This window comes from Engraulis encrasicolus, chromosome 22 (assembly GCF_034702125.1).
Source record: "Engraulis encrasicolus isolate BLACKSEA-1 chromosome 22, IST_EnEncr_1.0, whole genome shotgun sequence".
Lineage (NCBI taxonomy): Eukaryota > Metazoa > Chordata > Actinopteri > Clupeiformes > Engraulidae > Engraulis > Engraulis encrasicolus.
The window spans coordinates 12,380,740-12,405,086 of record NC_085878.1 but is presented as its reverse complement, the minus strand read 5'-3'; the positions used below and the strand labels follow the sequence as shown (position 1 = coordinate 12,405,086).

The 24,347-nt window shown below is 42.3% G+C and overlaps 1 protein-coding gene across 4 annotated transcripts in view; it reads right to left on the bottom strand.

Annotated features, from left to right (window-relative positions):
• The window catches only part of dgkza (diacylglycerol kinase, zeta a), a 76,911-nt gene that overhangs the window by 51,544 nt on the left and 1,020 nt on the right, over nucleotides 1-24,347 (bottom strand). For 2 of the 4 annotated variants that reach the window (XM_063187899.1, XM_063187900.1), the window contains exons 1-13: nucleotides 23,251-24,347; nucleotides 14,193-15,307; nucleotides 13,284-13,392; nucleotides 12,379-12,474; nucleotides 9,618-9,695; nucleotides 6,050-6,106; nucleotides 5,010-5,078; nucleotides 4,387-4,458; nucleotides 3,773-3,889; nucleotides 2,189-2,260; nucleotides 1,498-1,593; nucleotides 1,151-1,233; nucleotides 979-1,039 (exon numbers count right to left, since the gene is read on the bottom strand). The exon at nucleotides 23,251-24,347 is cut by the window's right edge and continues 1,020 nt beyond it. In XM_063187899.1, coding sequence (XP_063043969.1) covers nucleotides 979-1,039; nucleotides 1,151-1,233; nucleotides 1,498-1,593; nucleotides 2,189-2,260; nucleotides 3,773-3,889; nucleotides 4,387-4,458; nucleotides 5,010-5,078; nucleotides 6,050-6,106; nucleotides 9,618-9,695; nucleotides 12,379-12,474; nucleotides 13,284-13,392; nucleotides 14,193-15,235 — 1,953 coding nt within the window. In that variant the 5' untranslated portion in view covers nucleotides 15,236-15,307; nucleotides 23,251-24,347. Of the gene's footprint in view, nucleotides 1-978; nucleotides 1,040-1,150; nucleotides 1,234-1,497; nucleotides 1,594-2,188; nucleotides 2,261-3,772; nucleotides 3,890-4,386; nucleotides 4,459-5,009; nucleotides 5,079-5,649; nucleotides 5,752-6,049; nucleotides 6,107-8,934; nucleotides 9,010-9,617; nucleotides 9,696-12,378; nucleotides 12,475-13,283; nucleotides 13,393-14,192; nucleotides 15,308-23,250 lie in introns of all 4 variants that reach the window. The other 2 variants (XM_063187897.1, XM_063187898.1) reach the window with 2 other exon arrangements.

Sequence of the window (24,347 nt, the reverse complement as noted above, 5' to 3'; positions counted from 1 at the left end):
AGCGCATGTAAAGACAGCCGACATGCTGAGCACATGAGTCACTACATATGGTCATACAGTACTGTATGTAGCGGTGTTTAAATCACCTGTGAGACAGGGACACCGGTGACTTAATTGCAGTCAATCCATCCCATCCAATAACCTCCACCCGAACTTTTTGATTAAACAAAGCATCAATGCATGTTCTATTTCACATTTCTGTGCTTATACGTAGCCTTTATGGACACATCAACACATTACACAGTCTATTCTGTAGTAAGAAAATAATGAGCCAGCCATTGTTGTGTGACCACATCAGAGTTGTGCTAGTTTTTCCAAGTTTGAGTTCCAGTCCCTATATGGATTGGACATGCATGTTCATTAGCTTGATGGCTGCGATTCCTTGGAGGAGAGACCCGCATGCTATGGAGCGGCACACCATTAGATGGAACTGGACAATGCTTTTCCCTTATGAGATCAATATAGTCTGACCCGCCGGGGTAGCTTGCCTGTAGTTATTAGCCAATTTATCCATGCTGCTACATGTTCACAGAGCATGCCTTCAGCTTTTAAATCGTTGTCTTTTGCAGCGGTGTCTTGCTGGAATTACAATGATGTGTTTGTTTCGGAACGGAATTTATGTATTTCTGGACAGCTTTCAGTCTCAGATACAGAGTGCATGGCTGTCTGGATGAGGATTGCATGAATAAAATGGAGGACCCGCGTCCATCTGCCATCAGACAGTCACAGTCCTGCAACACCTCACACGTAATGTTCTGAATTTTGATAGAGACACCACAGATACACCTTAGTTAGTTAGTTAGAAACTATATAGTCCCCAATGGGGAATTTTTTGTCAGCTGTGAGCACAATCTGAGCACTAACCTCATTCTAATGGCACAGAATCACCTTTCCTACCCCTTACAGGAGACTTATTTTTGTACATTCTATAAAGATATGACAAAATTTAAATAATAAGACTAAAATACATGGACTTACTGTGCCATCGCCTCCACATGCCAATATCCGCAGGTTGTGAACTTTGCGATACATTTCTAAGCTTGGGAAAGAGAAGACAGAAGCAAAAAGTAAATCACTCAAACAAGGGAGCTGAGTGGCCATCATGGTGTTGTGCATGTGTGTGAGATAGACAACTATTCTCAATGCATACCCTTCTTTGGGCCCTCCTTGGCTGAGGTCAAATACTTGTCTTGGATTGAGGTACCACATAAAAGACTGAATTATTTTGGCTCCCTGCAAAAAAAGAAGGAAAAAAATTAATGAATAAAAACCAATCATGCCTTTCGAAATGTCAACCAAGTTTTTGAATGCATTGATTGCTTTCGCAGTTTTGCTGCAGCAGGTGTGAGGCAATCGGATTAACATAAATATATATTTCCAAAGAATTAGCTGATTTCAGCACTGGAGGATAAATGTACGTTGCTGCATATTTCGAGGAAGTTGAAATAAGTGGCTTCCAGGTGGCAGGAGAAGCTTGAGGATCCTTCCCTTCCTCACCTGATTGCCCCCACTCTTGGGGTTCACAAACACAAGCACAGGCTTCATTAGCTGGGAGGGGATGGGCCTGACAATAAAAGGCTTCCAGCGCGCCTCCTGACAGGAGAGAGCAGAGAGAGAGAGAGAGAGAGAGAGAGAGAGAGAGAGAGAGAGAGAGAGAGAGAGAGAGAGAGAGACAGAGAGAGAGAGAGACAGAGAGAGAGAGAGAATGTGAGCATCATAAACACATAAGGAGGCAGGAGGGATAGGAGGTGGAGAGAGAAATGGAAAGAGAGAGAGAGAGAGAGCGAGAGACAGAGAGAGAGAGAGAGAGAGAGAGAGAGAGAGAGAGAGAGAGAGAGAGAGAGAGAGAGAGAGGGCACGAGAAAGAGCAAAAAAACAGCTTCTGTACTATATGTGTGACTGTGGCTCTGATTCTTGTGAAGCCCCCTATGGGTTCACTTTTAAATATTTCATGACAGAGAGCCGCAACACCATCACGAACAACTGGTCAATACACTCACAGTACTATTGACCTGCGGGGTCAACCCCATGCAATTAAAGACTATGGGTGGCCTCTGTAGTGTATGTGGCCAGATCACTTCAAATGGCATGTGTCTGTGAGTCTCTCTCCCGCTCGGAGCCTAAACAGAACGTAATGCATTTTAAGGGTCAGAGTGTGTGATGTGATGTGATGTTCAGCTCTACTTACCTCGGCTCCCTTCTTACTGGACTTGCGCTTGAATGAGGTCCGTTTCTTCTTTTTACTAGATTTTAGTGATGACTGTGAAGAGAGAGAGAGGCACACATGAAAATGGCAATTAACAATGTGTGCACAGTGAAACTTAATTACCTGAACACAGATTAACACATTAAATAGATCACAGATCATCATGATTTAATACAGAGAATCCCCCAGTTTATGGGCAATGCTGCCACCTAGTGAGAGAAGCAAACACCTTACAACTAACCAACAGTCAATAAACAAAAGTACAAAAGTACTAAACTATTACATGTGCAGTGCATTACATTACATACATTACGCCTTATCCAAACAGCAATATAGCAATAGCAATGACATTTGTATAGCACATTATCGTACATTACAGCCATTCAATGTGCTTGAGAGGAAAGAAAGAGAAGAGAGACGAAAATATTACAGGAAGTAGAAATTATAGAAAGTATTACAGAGAGTAGATAAACTATCCTTAACTAAATGCAGCTGAAATTAAAGCTGTAATTAATTTCTTTTTTTAAACATGACACTGTTGGGGCAGGAATCTGGTTACATCATTTGGCAGCAAAATGGCTAAATTCCATTTAACCCTGTCTGGATTTTACCATAGGCACAACCAGTACAGGAGACCTGAAGATCACTCTGCAATATATTGTATATTGACATTGAGTGACTTGGAGACGTTAAACTAAATTCTAAATCTCACTGGGAGCCAATGTATTGACCTACTGTACTGCAACGATAAGATGTCTTTTCTTTTAGGGATGGGATACTGGTATCGGTATCGGGTTCAGATATAAACATAATTCAGAGATCGAATCAGATCGGAATTTTGACAAAGTATCGGCATTTTCCTGATACTGATATTGAGCCAGGTGTAATGTTAATTTGAAATCATAACACTTACATGTTAGTTTTCAGGATGGGATTGTTACTTATTACTTTTTACTTATTAATTGGTTCCCTTTTCTGACCAAATTGTCTACTTGGGCATACCTCAAGTTATATATATGTGGTTTTGGAATTTGATCGGAGTAGTATCGGTATCGGCAGATATCCAAATTTAGATATCGGGATCGGATCGGAAGTGAAAAAATATGGATCGGTGCATCCCTATTTTCTTTGTTTTAGTTAGATATGACTTACAATTAAAACATGGTATTGGTAACAGCCCCTGGAGCGATGTGTGGTTACGTGCCTTGCTCAAGGGCACTTTAGACATCGATGAAGATGTGGGGACACTTAGAGTGTGCATTCTTCCTTCTAGTAAGGGTGGGAATAGAGCAAGGGATACAACCCTGTGATCAGACAACCACCTCCCATTAGGCGATAGCTGTCCCATACCAACCATCTTGATATGTTAGCAGCAAAAAAGGCACATAATACTTAACCATACTTCTTTCTAGGCTATCTCCAACTCCAGTTGGAGAAAAAAAAAACATTCAGGTGAACATGCAAAATGTCCAAACAGCAGTGCCATATATAGTAGCTAGCAAAGCACGAGTCAATGCTGGAGGGAAAAGGATACGACCTCTGGACTGAACTGGTATTGACGTGTACCTGAGGTCTGCGTACGCGAATGATCCACGTGGGTGGCACTATGACTGCTGCGTGAGCGCCCAGAGAACAGCACTCCTCGATCTGCTGCAGCATGAAGCACGTCACTTTGTTGTGGTACTGAGAGAACAAAGTGGGGTGGGGGGGACAGAAAACAACCAATTTAGGGATGAAATTACACAATAACATGGAAATGACCATACAGTACAGTCTCCGGGCATTAAAAAATGTTTCAACGATGCAGAAATGATGGGTATTTCATTATCCATGTGTGTAAACATAAATAAAAGAAGCCATCATTTCCCAGTATTAATTCTTGGGGTATAACAAATTAGCATCTTTTATGCTTACGATTGTGTACTCATTCGAACATGAGTACTGTACGAAAAATACCACATATTATGTAATCACTTCATAACACCATGCATCCCACTTCAAACTAATTCTGGAAACGCATAGAGAAAATACAGCACAGGCTCTGCAGCGCACCCAGGTGGTGAAGACCTTGAATGAGCATCTTTGAGATGCTCTGTTTACTACCATCCATTAATCAGACCATTTCACATCTCTTCTACAGTAACAGAAGTGTCATTTAAAAATACAGTGAAAAGACTTACTGCCTGTTTACACCATGAACAACTGATGGCTACAATCTCTTTGCTATGAAAGGCAAACTTCTGCTGGAAACCCTGTGGGGGGAAAAAAAAGAAAAATGCCCCTTTGTCACCTGTAGAATACACAGCTTGAATTCAATTACAGTAAGAGAGAAATGTGGTAGGATTAGTGCGTTAATGTGTCTGACAGATCAACATCATGACATTCACTGCTTGATTACAATGAGTCTAGCATAATGTATTTTATTTCCATTAAAAGAAGAGCTGTTACACTGCTCAGTGGCATGTGCTGATACAAGTCATAAAGCACAGAGTTTGTACAATGCAACAACATTCCAATCTGTAGCATAATTTTTTTTTCTGCATTTCGGCCTTTACCAAATCTTCCAGACCCTGTTTCGCCTCTGGTCTAGCAGTTGTGTTGTCTGTGTGTTGACAGCTGACAAAACATTGAGATGTTTGATTCATGACTGACACATTCAGACCAGCGAGTGATGGATGTCTGTGCTGGTCAAAGATCAGTGTTTTGTAATACATGGCTGCTCTAAGATCTCGATCTTTTGACAGCCAGAGATTCTTCCGGATTTTTGCACCAAGAGCCAATTGCTCAGAGTGATGCAACTTACCTTCCCACACTGTCGACACTTCCCATCCTGCCTCCGCCGGTGGACCCAGTGGTGTCGCACTATAGAGGGCTGCAGGAAGAACATCAGTTCATCAGGGAATAACTCTCTCTGGGTCTAGACAACTTCTACTACTGTACGAATTATACTTGCTGAAAATGTATCATATCCTTATAAGGCGGGAAAAAGACGGGAAAAGACCGGCACAATGTACCTGCACAATTTTAGACTTTCTGCAATTTAATGAACATTTCCATTTTGTGCAGCAGGGGGTGCTATGGACAAAGAATCCATTCTACATAGCAAGATCAGCTGCTACAATTACTGCATACAAAAGCATAATAAAACATGCACTAGATAATTGTTGCAGACCAATATATATTTTTGTAAACTGGTATAAATTCAGCTATTCAATGACTGACTTCTTGCTGGTAAACTTACTCCTGGCAAAATCGAAAAAACACAGTTTGACATTTAATAAAAACAGTGTTTCTACAACAAAACATAGATTTATGGAGTTACTTGTATGACAGATACAGTAGAACAGAGGAAATGAAATCGTTGTGCTCCAGGAAAAGGGAAGAAAACAAGCTCTCACTATGAGGTGCACAGTTCTACACACAGGAGACAGGGGGAGAGATACCTTGCGACAGGCTACAAATGCGGTTGCCTTGGGCTTAGCCACGCCACCATGCCTGGGCAAAGACGCCCCGGGCCGTTTGATGGCCCTGCGGCGCCGGAGTGGCTAACCCGAGCAAGGCATGATGGGAGAAAAGGAAGAAGGTCAGAGGGCAGACAGGAGGAGGCACACATGGAAGAGAGAAAAGGAAACAAGAGAAGGACACAAGAAAGTAAACAAAGTGGTAAAAAAGGGTGGAGAGAGAGAAAGAGAGAGAGAGAGGAAGCTCGCTGGAAAAGGTATGAATGGAGAATGTTTTCAAACAATGTGAGATGATGATTTCTCAACAGACACGACACAGGGGCATGTGTAACTAATACCGAATTAGCACGTGTGTGACACATGCATGCGCAAGTGTACTCACTTCCCGAATATTTCTGGATCCCGATTCCCTGAACGATGGCTTACATCGAAAATTAATCTGAGGGTCACAAGAGAATAACACGACATTGTATAGTGCAAGTTCATTTCAATTTACTGTTTACTTTATCATTGTGTTAGGATTATAAGACAATCATGAGCCCATAGTCCAAAAAGGACTGAGAAGAACCCACACCACCAATGACTCTGAAAGCCAAACTGTTAGAGGCAGGAGTTTCTCCAAAAGGAGGGTGTCCTACTGCAATGTGATTCAGAGACCAAAGCACCCAGGGAGATCACTAACGAGGGTTGTTTGCACTAAAACACATGACAGAAAACAGACAGGAAAAGCAGCTACAGGAGACGACTATATTTATGTAGAACATCACAGTCTAACGTCACAGTAATGGTTCCCTGACAATAATCTGACTGACTGCAAGCGAAACCTCTATATAGTGCACTTGAGCTGTAAGAGTCCACAATAACAGGCAATGAACGCTACATTTTGTAGTAGATAAAGGCATTGTGAGCATGAAGCTAGACCACAGTGTTACTAATTAGATATGGCGGGCTGATAAAAATCACATTCTAGGCCTATACAGAACTATGAGTATAAAAACAAGTATGCAAACCAGCTTTAACAATGCCCGTTGCACAGAGAACATAATTAACATGCATTGTGACACCTGCACTGGAAAAAAATACTCTTTGACTGGAATCGATATGCCACCGGCAGCAGTTTGTTGTTGGGTACAAAAGAAAATAATATTTATAGGCAATTAACTATCAAAATAACTAATCTTAAGTGTAATTTGCCAATGCCAATTTGCAAGGTTTTGAAGTTACCATAAAGTGTTTTGCACTGAAGCTGAAGATTAAAAATGAAGATTTTTTTTCCCAAATAGAGGATTGTTGTAACAGTGTTAAAACCTGTGCAGTATTAAAAAGTGTGCACATGATGTGATGAATGAAGGTACAGTATTAAAAGTCAGAACTTCTCATTAAATGAGTCTTGTTCACCCACATTTATCGATAAAATGGATGTACGACGAGTTCATCACACCAAAGGTTTCTCAAGGTCATGCTCTGATTTCATACAAACAGGAAAACAGAGAAACAATGGTGCAAAACAATGCAGGTCTATCTAGGATTTGTATTGTATTTGCCATGTGCATATCACATTATCATTAATAATAATAATTATGATAATAAATATTAACATTATTATTCCACAAATATTTGTCACAAAATAGAGATAGAGATTCTGTAGTACTGTATGCCATGCAGTGAAACAGCATGCAGTAGTCTATGGAAAATGAATGAATCAGATTAGAGCAAGAACCTCTACGAACATTTGTCAGAAACTACCTGAACTCATACCTCAATCTCCAACACTATTTCCACAGCATCAATATCTGTTGGTCATGTCTTATGTGCATACTTGAGTCAAAACAGCTTTGAAAAATGAGTTGCTCTACTGCATCTGCCCAGAGGGTGGCACCCAAGATGTAATTTTACAAAGCAAGTGTGTTTACTCCTGATCAGTGATTTCACTGTATATGCATTTAAACTGTGATTAGACTGAATACATGACTAACATAAGATTTAAAAAGTTTGAAGTAATTGGTAGAAGTATTGCGAGAGCCCAGAAAAAATGTCCCTACTGTTTTGCACAGGTTAGTCAATTAGAAAGGAAAGAATGTAACACCAGTACCAGAACCCAAATCCTGTTTTTCAAGCCCAAAGCACATTTAACTATTTGACCATATTTAGCTAAACCAAGCCACTAATCAGAACCCATGAAGGCCTAAAGAGTAGGACAGTTGAGGACAGGGGATACTACATACATGGGGGAGCTCATGGAATCTCTCTGGCAGTTAAAACAATCTCCAACTAGTAAGACATGTTGGTCTTGTGTCAGTAGCACAAATGAAATGTGAACTTTTTACTTGACGCTGGCGTCATACATGACATGTCGGTGTCATAACAGTACCGTGACACAGTCATGGACATATCATAAACATTATGTCGATGTCATAAAGATTTTATGACTGTAGTCAATAGACAGCAATTTTTCATGACCACAAAACATTTGACATTGACATAATGTTTATGACTCATCCCCAAGTGTCACTGTTTTGACACTGTTATGACACTGTCATATCATGCGTATGACGCCAGCATCAAGTGAAATGTAACCAATCAAATTGAAAAATAACAAAATAAATTGAAAGCTAACCAAAATATGTTTTTGTTTTCTGACCAAATTGAGCAAAATAGTTTCACTTGTCAGCTGCCATTACTGTAAAATGTGACATCTGCTGGTTACCTTTACCCCAGGATCAGTCAAAGCCAAATCATATGATATGATTTAACCCAGAATGTATTGAGACGTAAACGCAATGGCAGCTTACAAGCTTTGAAAGTACAGATCATCTCTAAACATTTGTATAAAAACAGAAAGCAATGTTTTTTACACAAAGCTGTTAATTATCTCATAATAGTCCATTCCAGTCTTATAAGGCTAACATGTCCTACTATACAGGGATCTTTTTAAGCTATATGCACTGTTGCAAAACTGTTTGCAGTGGTCTCTGAAAAGGAAAGTAAAAAGTCACAAAGGACACTGCATATGAGACCTAATCATCACCATAATGTGAACATTTACAGATGTCACTTTCCTTGTTTTAGTCTACCACAAGGTTAAGTGTTGTGCATGAGCCAGAGAATTTCCTTGAGTTCTCCCTATGATCAGAGCACAGGTTTTCATCTCAGCTAAAATATATATATATATGTATAACTAAAACTTAGGTAGGGATAGGAAGACTGTGGATCAGGAAGGGAAGTTAAGTTAAAGGGAAGGGAACAGTGTCATGATGAAAGTCTCACTCGGGACGCTGGGTCTTTATGGTCGGGCAGCTTATCCAGCAGCCAGCCCTTCATCTGAGCCTCCGTTTGTGACAACTGAAGATGGGAACAGCAAGGTCAGAAACACACGCGTGTGCAAAAGGCCAAGGGTGTACTGATTCATTTTTGTTTGTTTGTTTGTTTTTTTAATCAGAGGAGCGTGGACAAGGGATTTTGGTGATCATCATGGTGGATGACTTGGATGCAACTGTGCAATAGGAGTCGGTGAAGATTCTCAGTCACCCAGGTAATCTCTGTCAAACAAGTTTAGTTGTATGTAACTGGACTTTCAAGCGCCAAAAAGAAGCCCAGTTGCCTACAACTAAACTCTTTTGACGGTGCATTGAGCTGATTTAAATGGACATGCAAAATATCTTTGAATATTTCCAGTGCATATTCATGCTCTACTGTGCACATAAAGATAATATGTTAATGTAGATATTGTGGTACATAATGTCTACTTCTCTATAAAAGGTGAATAAACTGTGTCGATACTGCATGTTGTGGGTGAATTCTTTCTCTGAATTGTAAAAGGTGAGTAAACACTGTTCCGTCTCCAATACATCCCTGACTAGGAGACTACAGACAGGCCATTGTCTGCCTCCATGTTCCTGTTTTGCTTTTCTTTCCTAGACAGAGTACATATAGCAAAACAACGTGATTACCTTTTCCAGCTGCTCGATGCAGACGGTGTGAACCACTATCTTGCAGGCCGCACACTTTTTTCGTGTGACGGATTTTTGCTGTGGGAACAGAAACAGGAAGAGGGCTAAATGTACAGTATCGCTCCTCCGGCTGTACATTTTCACAGCTAGATTCTGCCAAAGGGTGTTTAGTTAGCTGGTACATTTACAACTGTACATGGTTAGTTTACAATTTTGGTTGCCATGTGTGTGTCTGATGAAGGGTCTGTGCTCATTTCATCATCACACCTCTCATTATTTCCACGTCACAATTCTTACTACCACATCAAAAAAATATTTAAAACATTGCAGGTACAGGTAGAGGTGTCAAAATTAACCATAATGTATTATCTGTTAAAGGCAGTGCATTATGGAACTCAATTCGCCTTTGGCTAAGCCCCGCCCTCTTTAGTTACAGTTGCTAGGTCGGACAGATAAACTTTCAATGCTGAGATATCAACGTGATTTATGCAGTGACTGCAAATTGCAGCAGTTATTCACTCATAATAAATAAAAAACGCATTCATAGTATTGTGAATATAAGTATATAAGTATTTATTTTCTGAACGGTCATGCAATGCATCACAGCTGTTTTGAGCTCTTCTATGGGTATCGATAGGCATATGTAACCAGCACCATGGTAAGCTGAGCTCGCATATCTTTTGAGCCCTGACTCAAACTTGCTAGACGAAAACGAAATCACACAACTTAATGGCTGTAGTCATCTTCAAAGCTACCACAGCAATGTGTAACATTAACGTTTGGCGTTTATATCTTCAGTAGCTTAACAAAGTCACGTCCATCAGCTGCTAGTCAAAACACTCCTGCCGTGACCGATAGTTAACTTTGCTAGCGGTGTTTCTTCATTAATTAGGTCAGAAATCCAAAATCCTACTCTGAAACAGGTTCGTGGTTTGCTTACAACCTTACTGAAAAGGGACATGAATGAGATGGTGTCATGATCGGAGCACACAAAGTATGTTTTTGATCCGTGTGCTTTCTAGTCGAGTGTGAGGCTGCCGAGACCCTTCAAGGCAGACTATTCAGCTAGTAATATTAGTCCGGTTTTAGGTAAAGAGGAAAGTGATTACCACCTGTTACATCGCGGGGAAACTTGGACATTTGTCACAAATACCCCAGGCACAATTTCCAATCATATTTTAATAATAATACGATAGTATCTCGCTAACTACTTGAAAACATGCGATTTCAGCATTGAGTTCAATGGAGCGCTGTCAAAACTGTCCGAGGTTTGTCCGAGGTCGTCCTTTTGCTGCACTGTGATTGGTCAAAAACCACTTTAGGGCGGGCCTTAGCCAAAGGTGAATTCCATTGCACATACTGGAATGTCCCTCTTTAGCCACCTTCAAGAGTCAGATCAAATTGTTGCTTAGAGCCCAACAAACACGCACACACCACTGGTTTGAGCCTGTACACTCACACACACATGTGCACACAATCTACTAACACATTATTTTCTATTTTCTTTTTATTAACATGCTTTATGTCCTTGCATTTGTATTATTCCTTTTGTTACTAACAGTCTTTTATGCATAAATTGTATGTGATTTTAATTTCTTTGCTTGTAAACATCTAGCCTGCCTATTTTGGACACCAGATGGAAATTAGCATTTGTGCTATAATCTGGCACATTTACATATATGTTTGTATGCACTGTATATGTCCATTAATGTGCAATGTCCTGAAAAATAAAAGTAAAATAGATAATAGAGAGAAGCAAAAAGATTAGTTATTTTATTCAACTAATGTAACAAGACTGGGAACAAGTTTGCTTGCGTGCAGCACGTCTCTTTTCCATCCCTAGTATATTGCTGAACTATTTTTAAACACTTCCTGTACTTACACCTCCTTGCGTTGCCAGTTTAACATCTCTTCCTCTCCTTTTAGTTCTCATCTATCCCCCCAAAGAGCTCTATTTTTCATTTTGTGTTTTTCCTAGTAGGCTATGCTGCATCCTGTTAATCCCCTCTTCCTTTCTGAGCCTCCTACCCTCTCTCCATCCTCCCCTCCCTCCTCATCCTCCTCTCCCAATATCCCTTGCTCTGCCGCTTTAGCCTAAGGCTGGGCTTTGTTGATGTTTCTCTGAAGATAGAGGCTCTAGGCATGCCTCTGTGATCTAGCAACAGCCACCAATCGTGGGCCTAGAAATCTCTCTCTCTCTCTCTCTCTCTCTCTCTCTCTCTCTCTCTCTCTCTCTCTCTCTCTCCTCTCTCTCTCTCTCTCTCTCTCTCTCTCTCTCTCTCTCTCTCTCTCTCTCTCTCTCTCTCTCTCTCTCTCTCTCTCTCTCTCTCTCTCTCCCTCTCTCTCTCTCTCTCTCTCTACCCATCTCTCACACCTACAGTTTCACTTGAAAATAACATCACTTTAACACAGCATATTTTCCAAACCTTGCCAAAGAGTAGTCCAATAGCAATCAAGTGATTCCTTCACACATCTCTCATTAGTCAGTAATTCTACAAATGTTTACCAACACATAAGGTAATGATACACTGATGATGTTAAAATAAATTTACTATGCATGTCTTTCGTCTACGCAAATATTAAGTTCTGTGCTTTAAAGGTGTCCATTAAAAGCTACTATAAGCATCTCTCTGTATTATTTTTAAAAAACATTACTTTCCATCTCAGAAGACACACACACAGATACATGCTGATCAGACACACAGACACAGGCACAGACAGACAGACAGACACACAGACAAACACACACACACACACTTACCAGTGTCTTAGCAAGGCAGTGCTGTTCTCCGACATAACAGAAGTCCCCCGACACATTCGTCTCAAACCAGATGTGCTCTCCGTACACAGCATTCTCCTGCAGGACACAATACCAGACAAGCAGTGTTGTGTACGACACTCAGCCACCTGCTTTAGGTATAATACAGCATCTGTCTTGACTAATTTGCTACACTGCTGTCTGACAGTCAAACTGTGTAAAACACCATTTCAAGACATTCACGATACTGATGTGGTATTATCAAAGTCTACTGTATTATTTCGTTTTACTCTTCTGTTATTAAAGTCCTATGTCAACAAATGTGAATATATCAAACTACACAGGGTGATAAAACTAGACTAGCTTCTACAAAGAATATCAAGGCTTTGAAGGATTGAGTACTGCGCATGTGCTCTTGTTTAACTTTCTCTTTTTCTCATTTTTTTCTCATCTTTTTCTTGTTTTTCTCTTTGTCACATTTCCATAATTTTATAGTGGTATTGTAACCTCAGGGAATAGTCAGCAAAATGCAAGCTTGATGGCTCAGTTGTTTTTTCCTCTCAATAAACAATGAATGGTGATGATGAAGTCGTACAGCACATTATCAACTCTTGGTCTACACACCCCAATATAACCAAAATAGCTCACGCAAAACAATAGCAAATCGACAACAACAAATAACACTGGTACAGAGGAAGTCTCAGTGGTAATGTTGTAATAGCCAGCAGAACCGCTGACAGCTTTGACCAGGTCAGGGACAAAGCAATCTAAAAGGGCCCTGCGCCCAATACATACAATGTAATGAGAATCTGGGCACCCTGACTCCCTGGGCCTGGGAAAAGTAACCCATTTGTCCTCCACCCATCCACGCCCACCCCCTTTCGGCCTCCCTGTTGGGCAGTACTTACAGTCCAGTCCGCGCTGCAGCGGACCTCTCTGTCCAGGTCACACTTGGCCAAGGCCGAGGCACAGGGCTGCGTCGACAGATGCTGCAGGCCAGATTTAGCGATGGCTTTCCTGTGGTGAAAACACACACAAAACATCCATGTGAAACAAACAAATCAACGACATGCTGAATTAGAGGTGATGAGTGTGGCAATGAAGTGAAAGACTAGAGGGTAAAAAATACAACAAGCTCCTCTCTTGGTTCCTCACATTATTGAATTACGTTATGGCTTACTTTACAGACAGAGGAAAACATTCAGATCGTAAATAATATGCACGGCGAAAGTGCTCAGGATTTCATATCAAAAAATGAAACGATCTATTTGATCCCTCAACACATCGTACGTAAGGGGACATTCAGGTCAAAAATGCAATTTCGCTCACAGCATCACACATCAAAGAATGCAAACAGAAGGAACACCGTAATTCTCAAGTCTGCAGAATATCTCACAGTGCTGTACTCAGAAACGACAATAAAACACGGCAGAATAATGTGACTGATTAAGTGGACAGGAAGGTAAAGTAATAGAAAGGGAATAACAAAGACAAAAAAGGGAAATGAATTCAACATGGAAATTGCTTTTTTCCATGATATAGTAAATGCGGAAAATAGAATAAAGGAAGATAAATGAAAAGAAAGAGAAACATTTCAAGCCCTAATTAAATATATTTCCTCTCTTTGGTTGCAAGACAGCAATAGGACAACTTGGAAGCTTTGCAGTGGGAGACAAAGATGGAGAATAGGTAGTAGTCTTCCCTAGTTAATCATAAAATAACATGTGCTTTCTTAATGCACACACATGTGCACATACAGGGGGAGGTTTGCTGCTGGTGGTTGCCTGCAACCTGGACAAACATAATGGTCTACATACGAGAGGAACCCACTCCATGTATCCACGTGGGGGTCATAGTAGGGGCTCTGGAGATGGCTGAGTGAGTCCCTCCAGCACGCCAGGCAGTCGTTTCTCTTCTGGAGAGAGGCAGAGCCCCTTCGTCCAGTCCTTGGTGCCCCAAGTCCCACTGCCTTCCCCTGCCAGCGCCCAGCTGAGTTGGGGGTGAGAGAGGGCCGGCGGGCCTGGCTGGCCCGGCGATAGCGTCCGTAAAGACCATAAGACGTCCTGCTCTGGTAGACAGCGTCTGCCGGTAGCAGGTGGGAGGAGTTGCGGCGTAGGCAACGTGGTGCGCGTATCAGGGCCCGTGGATGGATGCCCTCCATCGTAGGCGTCTCAAGGCCTCTCAACAAGTCCCAGTCTCTCCAGGCAGAGCTCTGGCTCGCACTCAGCTCACCCTGCTCCATCTCCGCCTCAAAATCATCATCATCATCATCATCATCATCATCATCATCCTCACAGCTGTCCTGGGATTCAAAACCTGAGCCAGATGAGACATCGTCATCGTCATCACCGTCCACCTCCTCATCCTCATATCCCTCCTCCGTCTCCTCCGCCACTTCCCCCGGCGAGCCACCTGTCTCGGCCCTGGCCTCCGTCATCTGCACCAGGCTGGCCAGCAGCATGGAGGGCCCCAGCAGGTGCGTGCCGATGGTGCGCCGCTTGGCCGCCGTCCGTCTCCGCACGGAGAAGCGGGGGCTGAGGCAGGTGGTGGTGGTGCTGGCAGCGCTGGATCTCCTACGCGCCATGTGCTGCTGCTGTTTCTTCTGGAGCTTTCCACTATTGCAGGCTGATGTGAGTCCAGAGGGCCACTGGTTGCCTTGTTGCAGTTGTTGTTGTGGGACTAATAAGGCACCAGGTACAGACAGCCCCACACTGGACCTGCGACGTTGGGTCAATACAGCACTGGGCAGGCCCACGCTGGAACGCCGCCGGGCCTTGCTGGCGGTAAAGGCGGCGCTCGGCCGGCGGCACCGGCACGGATCCGGCTTCCGGCGGAAGTGCCGGCGGAAAAACACCTCCATGGTGAGGCCTCCAGCAGGATGGAGGGACTGGGTCTGAGTTTAGCTTTTCCGCAAACGCTGCTGTGACTGGGGCTGTGGGGTGTAAAAGATGGTGGGCGGTCAGTATAATGGAGCTTGAGTGGTAGGCAGCAACAGGTTGGCGAGGGCAGCGCTACTCTCTTGATCTCTTAGCAATGAAGAAAGCCACGAGTCACCCGTGAAGGTTAAATGCCACTTTAACAGGAGGCAAGGGCAACAAAAGAAGGCTTTCAGCAGTGGGTGCTAATTGAGGTGCAAACTCACATCATCAAGCGCTTCAGCTAGTGAAGGGATGACGCAACAATTGAGTTTATAACTTAAAAAAGCGAGAAAGCATAGCGAATACACTTAAATCTAAGACTTTTTCTTTAACATGGTGCAAAAAACTTGTTTTATTAAGTATGAGCTACAGATTTTCTATCAGGTTTCCTTGACTGCACCATACACCTGCACCTTGCACTGTGCAATATCCTCTAATAACCGAAACATTAACACCTGGGAAGCCTTACGGCAGTCGCATGATACGAGCATGGACACTACATACAGATGCACCGAGTCTGGTTTTCCTGAACTGACTGCCTAAATGCTATAAAGTGTTGGATCTCAAATGTTAGGCTGCTTACTGCAACTCTTCCATGTGAGGTGTCAAAAGTAGGCCTGGAGACAAATTAAAAGAGACCTGCTCACTGCGCAAAATTTCAAATGTCACAGACAATCCGGGTGGTGTGGAAAAGTTGGAGCACAGTGCTCCTACTGTGGTCTGTGAGTAATTTAGTCACCCTCAAAACATGGAGACACAAGAGGAAGTGGGCAAAAAAATTGCCCTTGTCAGAGAAAGGTTGGCAATATACCCGCAACCCAAGAGTAAGTATCCCAAAGGGAGCAATTTGGTTACACATATTAATCCAAGTTTCAAATACAGTACAAAGAAACACTGTAAGAGGATGTGCACGCTATGTGCAGAGTGTGAGTGAGAGAGAGAGAGTGTGTGAGTGAGAGAGTGTGAGAGAGAGAAAGAGAGAGAGAGAGAGAGAGAGAGAGAGAGAGAGAGAGAGAGCAAGAGCGAGAGCGAGAGAGAGAGAGGGGGGGGGCAAGCATGAGACAGACAGAGACAGAGACAGACAGGAGAGGAGAGGGGAGGAGAGGAGGAGGTTATGCACATGACTTCTTTTCAAATACAGAGTAAGATATTAAAACTTTAAGACATTAAAACTATAGGTACTGCAACTAGGCCGACGATAAAGAAATGAGTTGCATAGCTAACAACAACAGCTTTTGCTACTGACCTTTCACCAACGATATGCTAACTTTCTGCTATAACTTGTTGTTAGCCATTCCACAAGGAAGGAAGTACCAAGCTGTATACAGTATGCTCACATTTTCTTTCATGTACATTATACAAATAAGCATTAAAAATGCCAAACCCACCAATTTACATACACATACTGTGGTACAGCACTCACACGCAGAAAACCGACTTCAGCAATACCAGTGAAGCGCTAACCTGCCATGCCACTCTGCTTTCCAACTTAACAATTGCGTAGTCTGTTAAAAGCACGATGGGGAATTAATGCAATAGTCTAGAAGTAACAGAGCAAGGTTCAAGAACAAAACTGGGAGGCAACAGGCAACGTTGAGACCTTTGAACGATAAGTGGAAGAGAAGAGACTGTATAAAACACCCACCCCCCACTCCCACCAAACACACACACACACCCCAGCAACCCTTCCCAGCTTGCAAATGTTATCATTAATAACTTCTGACTGCCAATTAAACACATCAAAGGCCAATGCTATTTCAGATGAGAAGAACTTTTAGGATTGAATCATTCGTGAGATCAAGTTCTCTTTTATCAGCACTATCCTCAGAGTAGTACGTATTGTCTTTGCTAATGGCTCCAAATGACTTTATATTACATTTCTTTGAGCTGATAACATGAGGGGGAAGAGTTTATCAGCCATAACCAAAATCTTTCAGAATTAGGATCTAAACAATGTCAACCTCTGGAGCGCTCTCCCTGCCCTGCTCTCTCTGCTGTATTTAAACAGATAGCATGCAAGAGCAGGGCTGAACCACAAACATTCTCAACATTTTGGTCATTGGAGAGTGAAAACACTTTAAGAGTGAGACTGCTGTAGTGTAAAACAAGGACAGCCTGAGGGACCGATTTTGTGTCAGACTCCCGTGTTGTCATTGAAGGGTCATACAGAGAACGCGTAGCCCACTATTGACAGTGTGGTGCTTGTCAAAGGTCATCGTTTGCTATGCATACTTAAAAATAAAATTGAGGGCGCAGAGTGAAAAACGACTATTTAAAAACATGACATTTTAAGTGGTGCTATTATTTGCACACTACGGGGGCAATTAGTAACATTTGAATGTGCTGTACAGCAGCGGATACATGGGTCACGTCTGAACTAACGACTGAAATGACTTGTGTGATTATTGAGCACTTTTTGGTTCATTCCCTCACATTAACTACTCTGCTCAAATTGCAAAGTGCAAAAGGCAAATTATATACCTTATGAAAGCCAACACATTGCTAATGTTGCTCGGGGCCCTTGTTTGAATGCAAAAACGCTGGGTAATTTCCATCTCATTTGGGCAGAGGGAGAGAGTTTGTGCTAATAACATAGATAGGGGGAACCCCTCTGAAAAGAAACTGCAGGGCTTTCACCCACTACAACAAGACTAAACAGATGACAGAAGATGGTAGAGGGAACACCAAGTCATGGAAACAAAAATCCGCCCTCCCGCTCCCCCAGCTCACATGTTTCAAATGTAAACACTTCTTCTGAGAATGTTTACCCACACAGTATCGGACATACATTCTGTTGGAAAGCTATGCCAAGGGGGGGGGGGGGGGGACTTGCTATCCTTCAAATATTTGGCCGAGCATTATTGTATTAATATTTAATATGCTTTATTAAAACGCAAATAGAATTCAGGCTTGTGTGGGAGCTTGTTTGCTGTTGCAGGTGAGCCAAAAGAAAGAAACAAGCCACACTATTGACTAAAGGCTGTAACTTGGTGGACCAGCCTTATATTCAGTCTAGTGTGTGTGTGTGTGTGTGTGTGTGTGTGTGTGTGTGTGTGTGTGTGTGTGTGTGTGTGTGTGTGTGTGTGTGTGTGTGTGTGTGTGTGTGTGTGTGTGTGTGTGTGTGTGTTGAAGAGAGAGAGGTGGGGGCAGCACCGACAGAGACACAGACAGAGTGACAGCAGAGAGAGAGAGAATGAGAGAGAGAGAGAGAGAGAGAGAGAGAGAGAGAGAGAGAGAGAGAGAGAGAGAGAGAGAGGTGTCAAAGGTCATGGGGGATTAGACAGTTTTCTGAGAGACCGATGTGGCAGTGCTCCTTTTATAGAAGCAAGGTCTGTTTAAGGCTAACTGGCGAATCGGCCATGCGTAGACACCCCTGCCCCTATGGCTCTGGGTACAGAAAAGACTCGCAGCAATCAAGATATGGCACCTTGAGGTCCTTACACTCAGCTGGCCAGACCTCATGACAACTCAGCCGGCCATAAAGCTTTTGTAACAGGACCTCCACATGTAATATTCAAACATACCAGTATGATGGAGCTCCATCGACACATTTATTTTTGTTTAATGTAGTCACTTCCTACAGCTTATTATTGCTATATTGTTGGACAGATGTGATTAATCCGCGTTGTAATGAATAGAAAACACTGCTGGAATTCCATGGAAGTGATTTATCGTCTGATTAAATTTCAGGTCCATTACACATGGTGAACATACACAATATATCAACACAATTAATCAAAATGTAAGAGTCCCACACTATTCTGCTCACAGTAGCTCACAGTCCGTATAATATACAGTCTGGAAATGACCAACTGCGGATTTACACAGGGACAGCAATTTAATCACAATCACTGTACAATCGCTATTACTCCTTAACTGGCTCCAACTCGGTGGAACACGGTGCTAGGAACTCAATGATAAATTGTCGTCCACTGAACCCACCGTGACTCACAGCTTCCCCTATATCCGTGTCACAATCTGGGTTCAGGCTAGCAAGTTCGTGATGCTCCTCAGCTCCCCTAGGGACAGGGTTTTTGGAGCATGGGAATAAAAGACACTTTGCGAACGTGCTCCGGTGCACGGACTATCTTACAGTACACACTGAGGAGTCCAGAGAAACAACACCCATGATTAAAGATGCGCCTTAGTGGAGTTAGACATTTTAAAAGAGCTCTAATTACAGAACTGCTACACTGTACGTCCTGTAAAACTGTGCATCCTCTGCTGTACACTTGTGAAACATTCTGAAATTCTGGAGATAGCATCTGTGGTTAACACACATACTGTAGTTCAGGTATTACTGGAGAGAAAATGTGTATAAATAGAAATACCCACTACCCACTGGTATTACAGTGGACAGGAGAATAACCACAGGTTCTGATAAAATTCGGTTTAACTGATTCAAAAAGTTCCGTGCCATTACAAATACAGCACAAAATCATTGGACTTCACATGATGCAAACACAAAACCTTAGTCTCCCTGAGGAAGTGTTGGCTTTATAGCACACTAAAAGGGATGGACAATTAGTTTTCTGTATAGGGCTATTAGGAGCAACACCAGCCCTACCTAAAGGTCAACTAGGACAGGCTACCGTTCCAAGGATGGGCCTTGGTGGTGGAAAAAGCTCATTTATTACAAGTCAAGTAAATATTTACATGCTAAGTGAACGGCAGACCTTGGAAATCAAATGGACTGTATAGCTGTTCCGCCCACGCACTGTGGTGCTAGACAATAGCATGTGTCTAATATAAAATGTTGGCTACGTGCTCTGTTAACACTCCACAGTCACGAGGGCACAAACAGTCGGAGGCACTAAATAATGGCTGTCACAGTGTCACATGGATCAAAATAAAGGTTATGCTGGCCAGCGTTCGTCCTGCAGAGGCCGAATGGTTAAAAGGTACACTATGTAGAATGGTGGCCAGAGCAGGTATTGCTATTGTGCTACTCATTGAAACTGTGTTGTCTACTGACACATTTTTTGTGTGAATATTTGCTAAATAATTAACTAATACTTACTAGTACGACCAAAGTACAGTAGGTTTAGCAGCTAAAAAGGCTAAAGTTGAAACTTAAAATGGCGGACAATGCAGAGGATCCCCCTTTTCATGAAAGAAAAGTGCAATTTTACCAGTCAAAATGAATACTTAGATATTGTGAGCCTGAACTTAACCCAATCTGGCTAGCTGCCTTTTGGAATAGGGTCACAATTGCAATCATCTCATCAGAGTGTCATGGAACTTATGATGTCAGTCTAATGTTTCTTTGGCTGACAGTAAAATCAGGAGTTTCACTTATTAGGTTCGCAACAACTCAAGCGTGACAACATCCTAGCATTGGCAAGTCTCTCCTAAAATCAGGCAGTGAATCCTTCGAGACTATAATGAGGTACATGGAAAGGTAGAGACTCTTGAGTGAACTCAAGCTGAAATCTGCACTGTGGTGTTGTTGAAATGAACAATTGGGAAGAGCAATGGAAGAACAGGCATTGCTCAGTGTTCTACTTCAAGCCATCTGCTTTAAATCTGCAATTAACCCTGTCTTCTGTGGAGTAACCTTATAAGCTAAAATATGAGAGAATATCAACCTCAACTACTATAAAGGAAAGTACGAAAAGTATGCCAAAACGGCTTCTTTCTTCAAATTAGAAAAAATATTCTTCTTAATTTTGCAGTAACGTGTTTGTACAGTACACTGAACAGGGAGCAGTTGTTTAAGGGCAGATTTTTCCAGTCAGGTTGATTGCTTTTCCCTGGACTGCTGCCCTGTCGTACAGTATAGAGCCTGCATAGCCACAGCCGGCAATGTACAAGTGGGATCATTCATTCATCATATAGGGGGGAATAATAGGAGGAAAGGGGCGTAGTAGCTTGTCCAGACCATGTCTACTTAGTCTTTTAGATGTGCTACAGCAATCAAACAATGACCTTTCCCTCTGACTTTTAGTCGACATCTCACTGGGTAAACAAAAGTTACTCAAATTCCCTCAGCGAAGACAACAAGGCTAAATGTTTTCATTAGGCTCTCCTAAGAATTCCGAGGAGCCACACTGTCATTTTCAATATTTAATTAATTTTGTTTGTCTGTCCGTTATTTAAAGAACTCTAAAGTATGCTTCCTATAGAACCGTATTTAACCAACTGGCAGATCCCAACATTTTCACTGTCTATTTAAAGCTCTCTTGCCAAAACCTTGTTGGCAATTACCCTAGACGTAAAACACTATTCGCAAAACACTGAAGTGATACTTCTCCAATGATAACAAAGTTCCATCTCGCTGTCAACAACTTAAATCTCCAAAGTCAGTCAGTTGTTCAGATGGTGTTAATGTCATTGCAGGTGATTAGGTATATTCAGAATAAAAAAAAATGCTATGATCTTATCATCTGATGAAAACCATTTTAACCACTGAAACTGTGTGTACTGCAGTTTGTATGGAGGTTGCACATCTAAAATAATTTTGCCATCGAAATCTCCCATAAATACCATATTGTATTCGGGACTTGGGCCCTGTCATTCCAACAGCCAATGTTGCAAAGTGCTGCACCTAATGCTCACAACGCGGCAAGCTGAAAGTAATTGCTAGGAGATTTAGGAAAACCTACAGTCAATACATTAGCACCAACACAACACAAACACACCCCTCCACGCGTGTCATATTTCATCCAACATTGCTTGCTGGACATTTCAAACTAGTACTTGAATTCCTAAACGGAGATGTACAAATAAATGATTTCCATCTCTGATGGAATGCTGGCTAGAGCAATAACAAACACAAACTGTGCATGCAAACTGGACATGAGACATCAGTGAATTTCCGTGTGGCTTCAATGAAGACCCAACTCTGACTTGTTGCACGTCCCACAACATAATAAAATGGCACACCTTGCCATTCCTTCACAGCTAGGATTAAGTACCCCAGATGTTTATGAAACACCGAACAAAAGCTTCATTACTTTCAACGTTCTACCTGCTGTTGGAAAAGCCAAACTAAACAAACAGAAGCAAAAAACCTGGTGTTCAACTTTTGACTGTTGCCCTATCAGATTATTCCGGTAAAACAACACTGCATATTGTGTGAATTTTAAAACATGAACTGCGTGGCGTGAAGAAAAAAAGCCTCGTTTCCTCACAAAGCAGCTTGTCAAAGCAGCAGCACACATTATGAGCCGACAATGTCAAGAAAGACGCTATCTACATCCCCCACTTCCTCTTAGCATTATGTTTCAGAGCACTTTTGTGCAGAAAGCTCATCACAGCTCTCTTGGGTGTCATTCTCCCAGTACAAGACCCTGCGAAGAAAAAAAAGAGTTGTTCCCCAGAGCCTTAACAGAAGACGTCTTATGTTACAGTGTATGTAAAATGTTTTTAAAAATCTGTAGCACAGGGAGAAAAGAGCAGCATTTTCTGTGTATGCCAAGCTACTGTAATAAGGGCAGATGGTTAAAAAAAGATCCAAACACGGTTGACTCAAAACAAACTTGGCGAGTGAGTGGGAGGCACATGCTGGTACTGAGAAATGGCATTCTAGTCAGAAGTCACAGTTCTCTGTAAAAAAAAAAAAGTGCTGCCAAGAATGTGGAGAAGTGAGACACACATGCCAATTAAGTGAAGATCCAACATCTTTAGTAGATCTAACTTATAGCTTCCCATTGACTCGATTTAATCCATGCAGTTGTTATGTGCACCTCTCTGCTTCTGACAATGTCCATCATTACCCCCACAGCCACACTGATATGCCACTTTACAGTCTTATAAATACAGAAGTAAACTGCTTGCTCATGTGCAGACATCAATGTGTTAGCTCTCTACCCAATGCATCCAGAGACCAAGAGAGACAGCACTGTACCCTACCACAAAAAAACTAAATGTAAATGCAAATAAGCAAGATAAAACTGTAACCGTTAACAGCATACAATTATCATAATGCAGGCAAAAATAATGAATTCTATACAACCTGACAACAGCTGACGAACATTAATCCAGAGTCTACTTATCACAGCTGAATAATGTGGCGCTCACTTCAGGAGGTGGAACGAGAGAAAGAGAAAAAAAGAGAGAGCGAGCGAGGGGGTGAGAGAGTGAGTGAGCGAGGGGGTGAGGGAGAGAGACAGAGAGAGAGAGAGAGAGAGAGAGAGAGGGAAAGAGTGAGCACGAGACAGAAAGAGAGCGAGAGATGAAAATGACTGTATCGAGGGTTGAGTGAGGAACTGCCACAGTCTGTCAGTCGTGGCTGACTTGCTAAAGTAGGAGGGTGTAAAAGGGGACAGCGAGAGAAAAAAGAAAAAAAAGAGAGCGAGAGAGCGCAACAGCATGCATGAGAGAAAGAAGGGGTTGGGGGGGAGCAAAGAAGTTGGGGAAAGGAAAGCAAAGGGTAGGCGGGGCTGGAGGTATTCAAATAAACCCAGGAAGGGGGCATGTTTCTGTGCACTGTATAAACTGTTGATACGTCTACAGTACTGGTACATGTGCATGCCTTTTTTGAGGGTGGGATGTGCCTTTATAAAAAATGGAATAATCTTCTGTTTACATTGATGGATCCAAGCAGCCTCAGTATGACATCCATCATATTGATACCCCAAGCTCTGTGAGCTGCAGTTAACAACTTGTTTGCCACATCCTACCCTTTCTCTTCAGGAATGAAAAAATGAGATGGGGAGCTAAACAGTAGAAAGATCGTAATCATAGTACAAGTGGCCAATAGATTCCATGGACTTTTTAGCCAGCTGTCTCCACTTTCAACAGTGTGTTGCTTGTTCATTTCGTGTGTGATCGCTTCCCACAACTATTCAGGGGTCCCAGAGGCGTGAGTGGGTAATTGAAGGTCATGACATGACACATTTCCAAGGTCCATTACATGGCAGACTGATTGCGGAAATCCTGAAGTGACAATTTAAGCTGCCAAGTGAATTGGACAAACAGGCTAAAAATGACCTTAGAATGAAAGCCTCCCACAGGCTTATCACAAAACCTCAAAAATGCTCAAAAAGGTCACCTGAAGTGACCATTTCAGCTGGCAAGTGAATCTGACAAAAGGGCTAAAAATGACCTCAG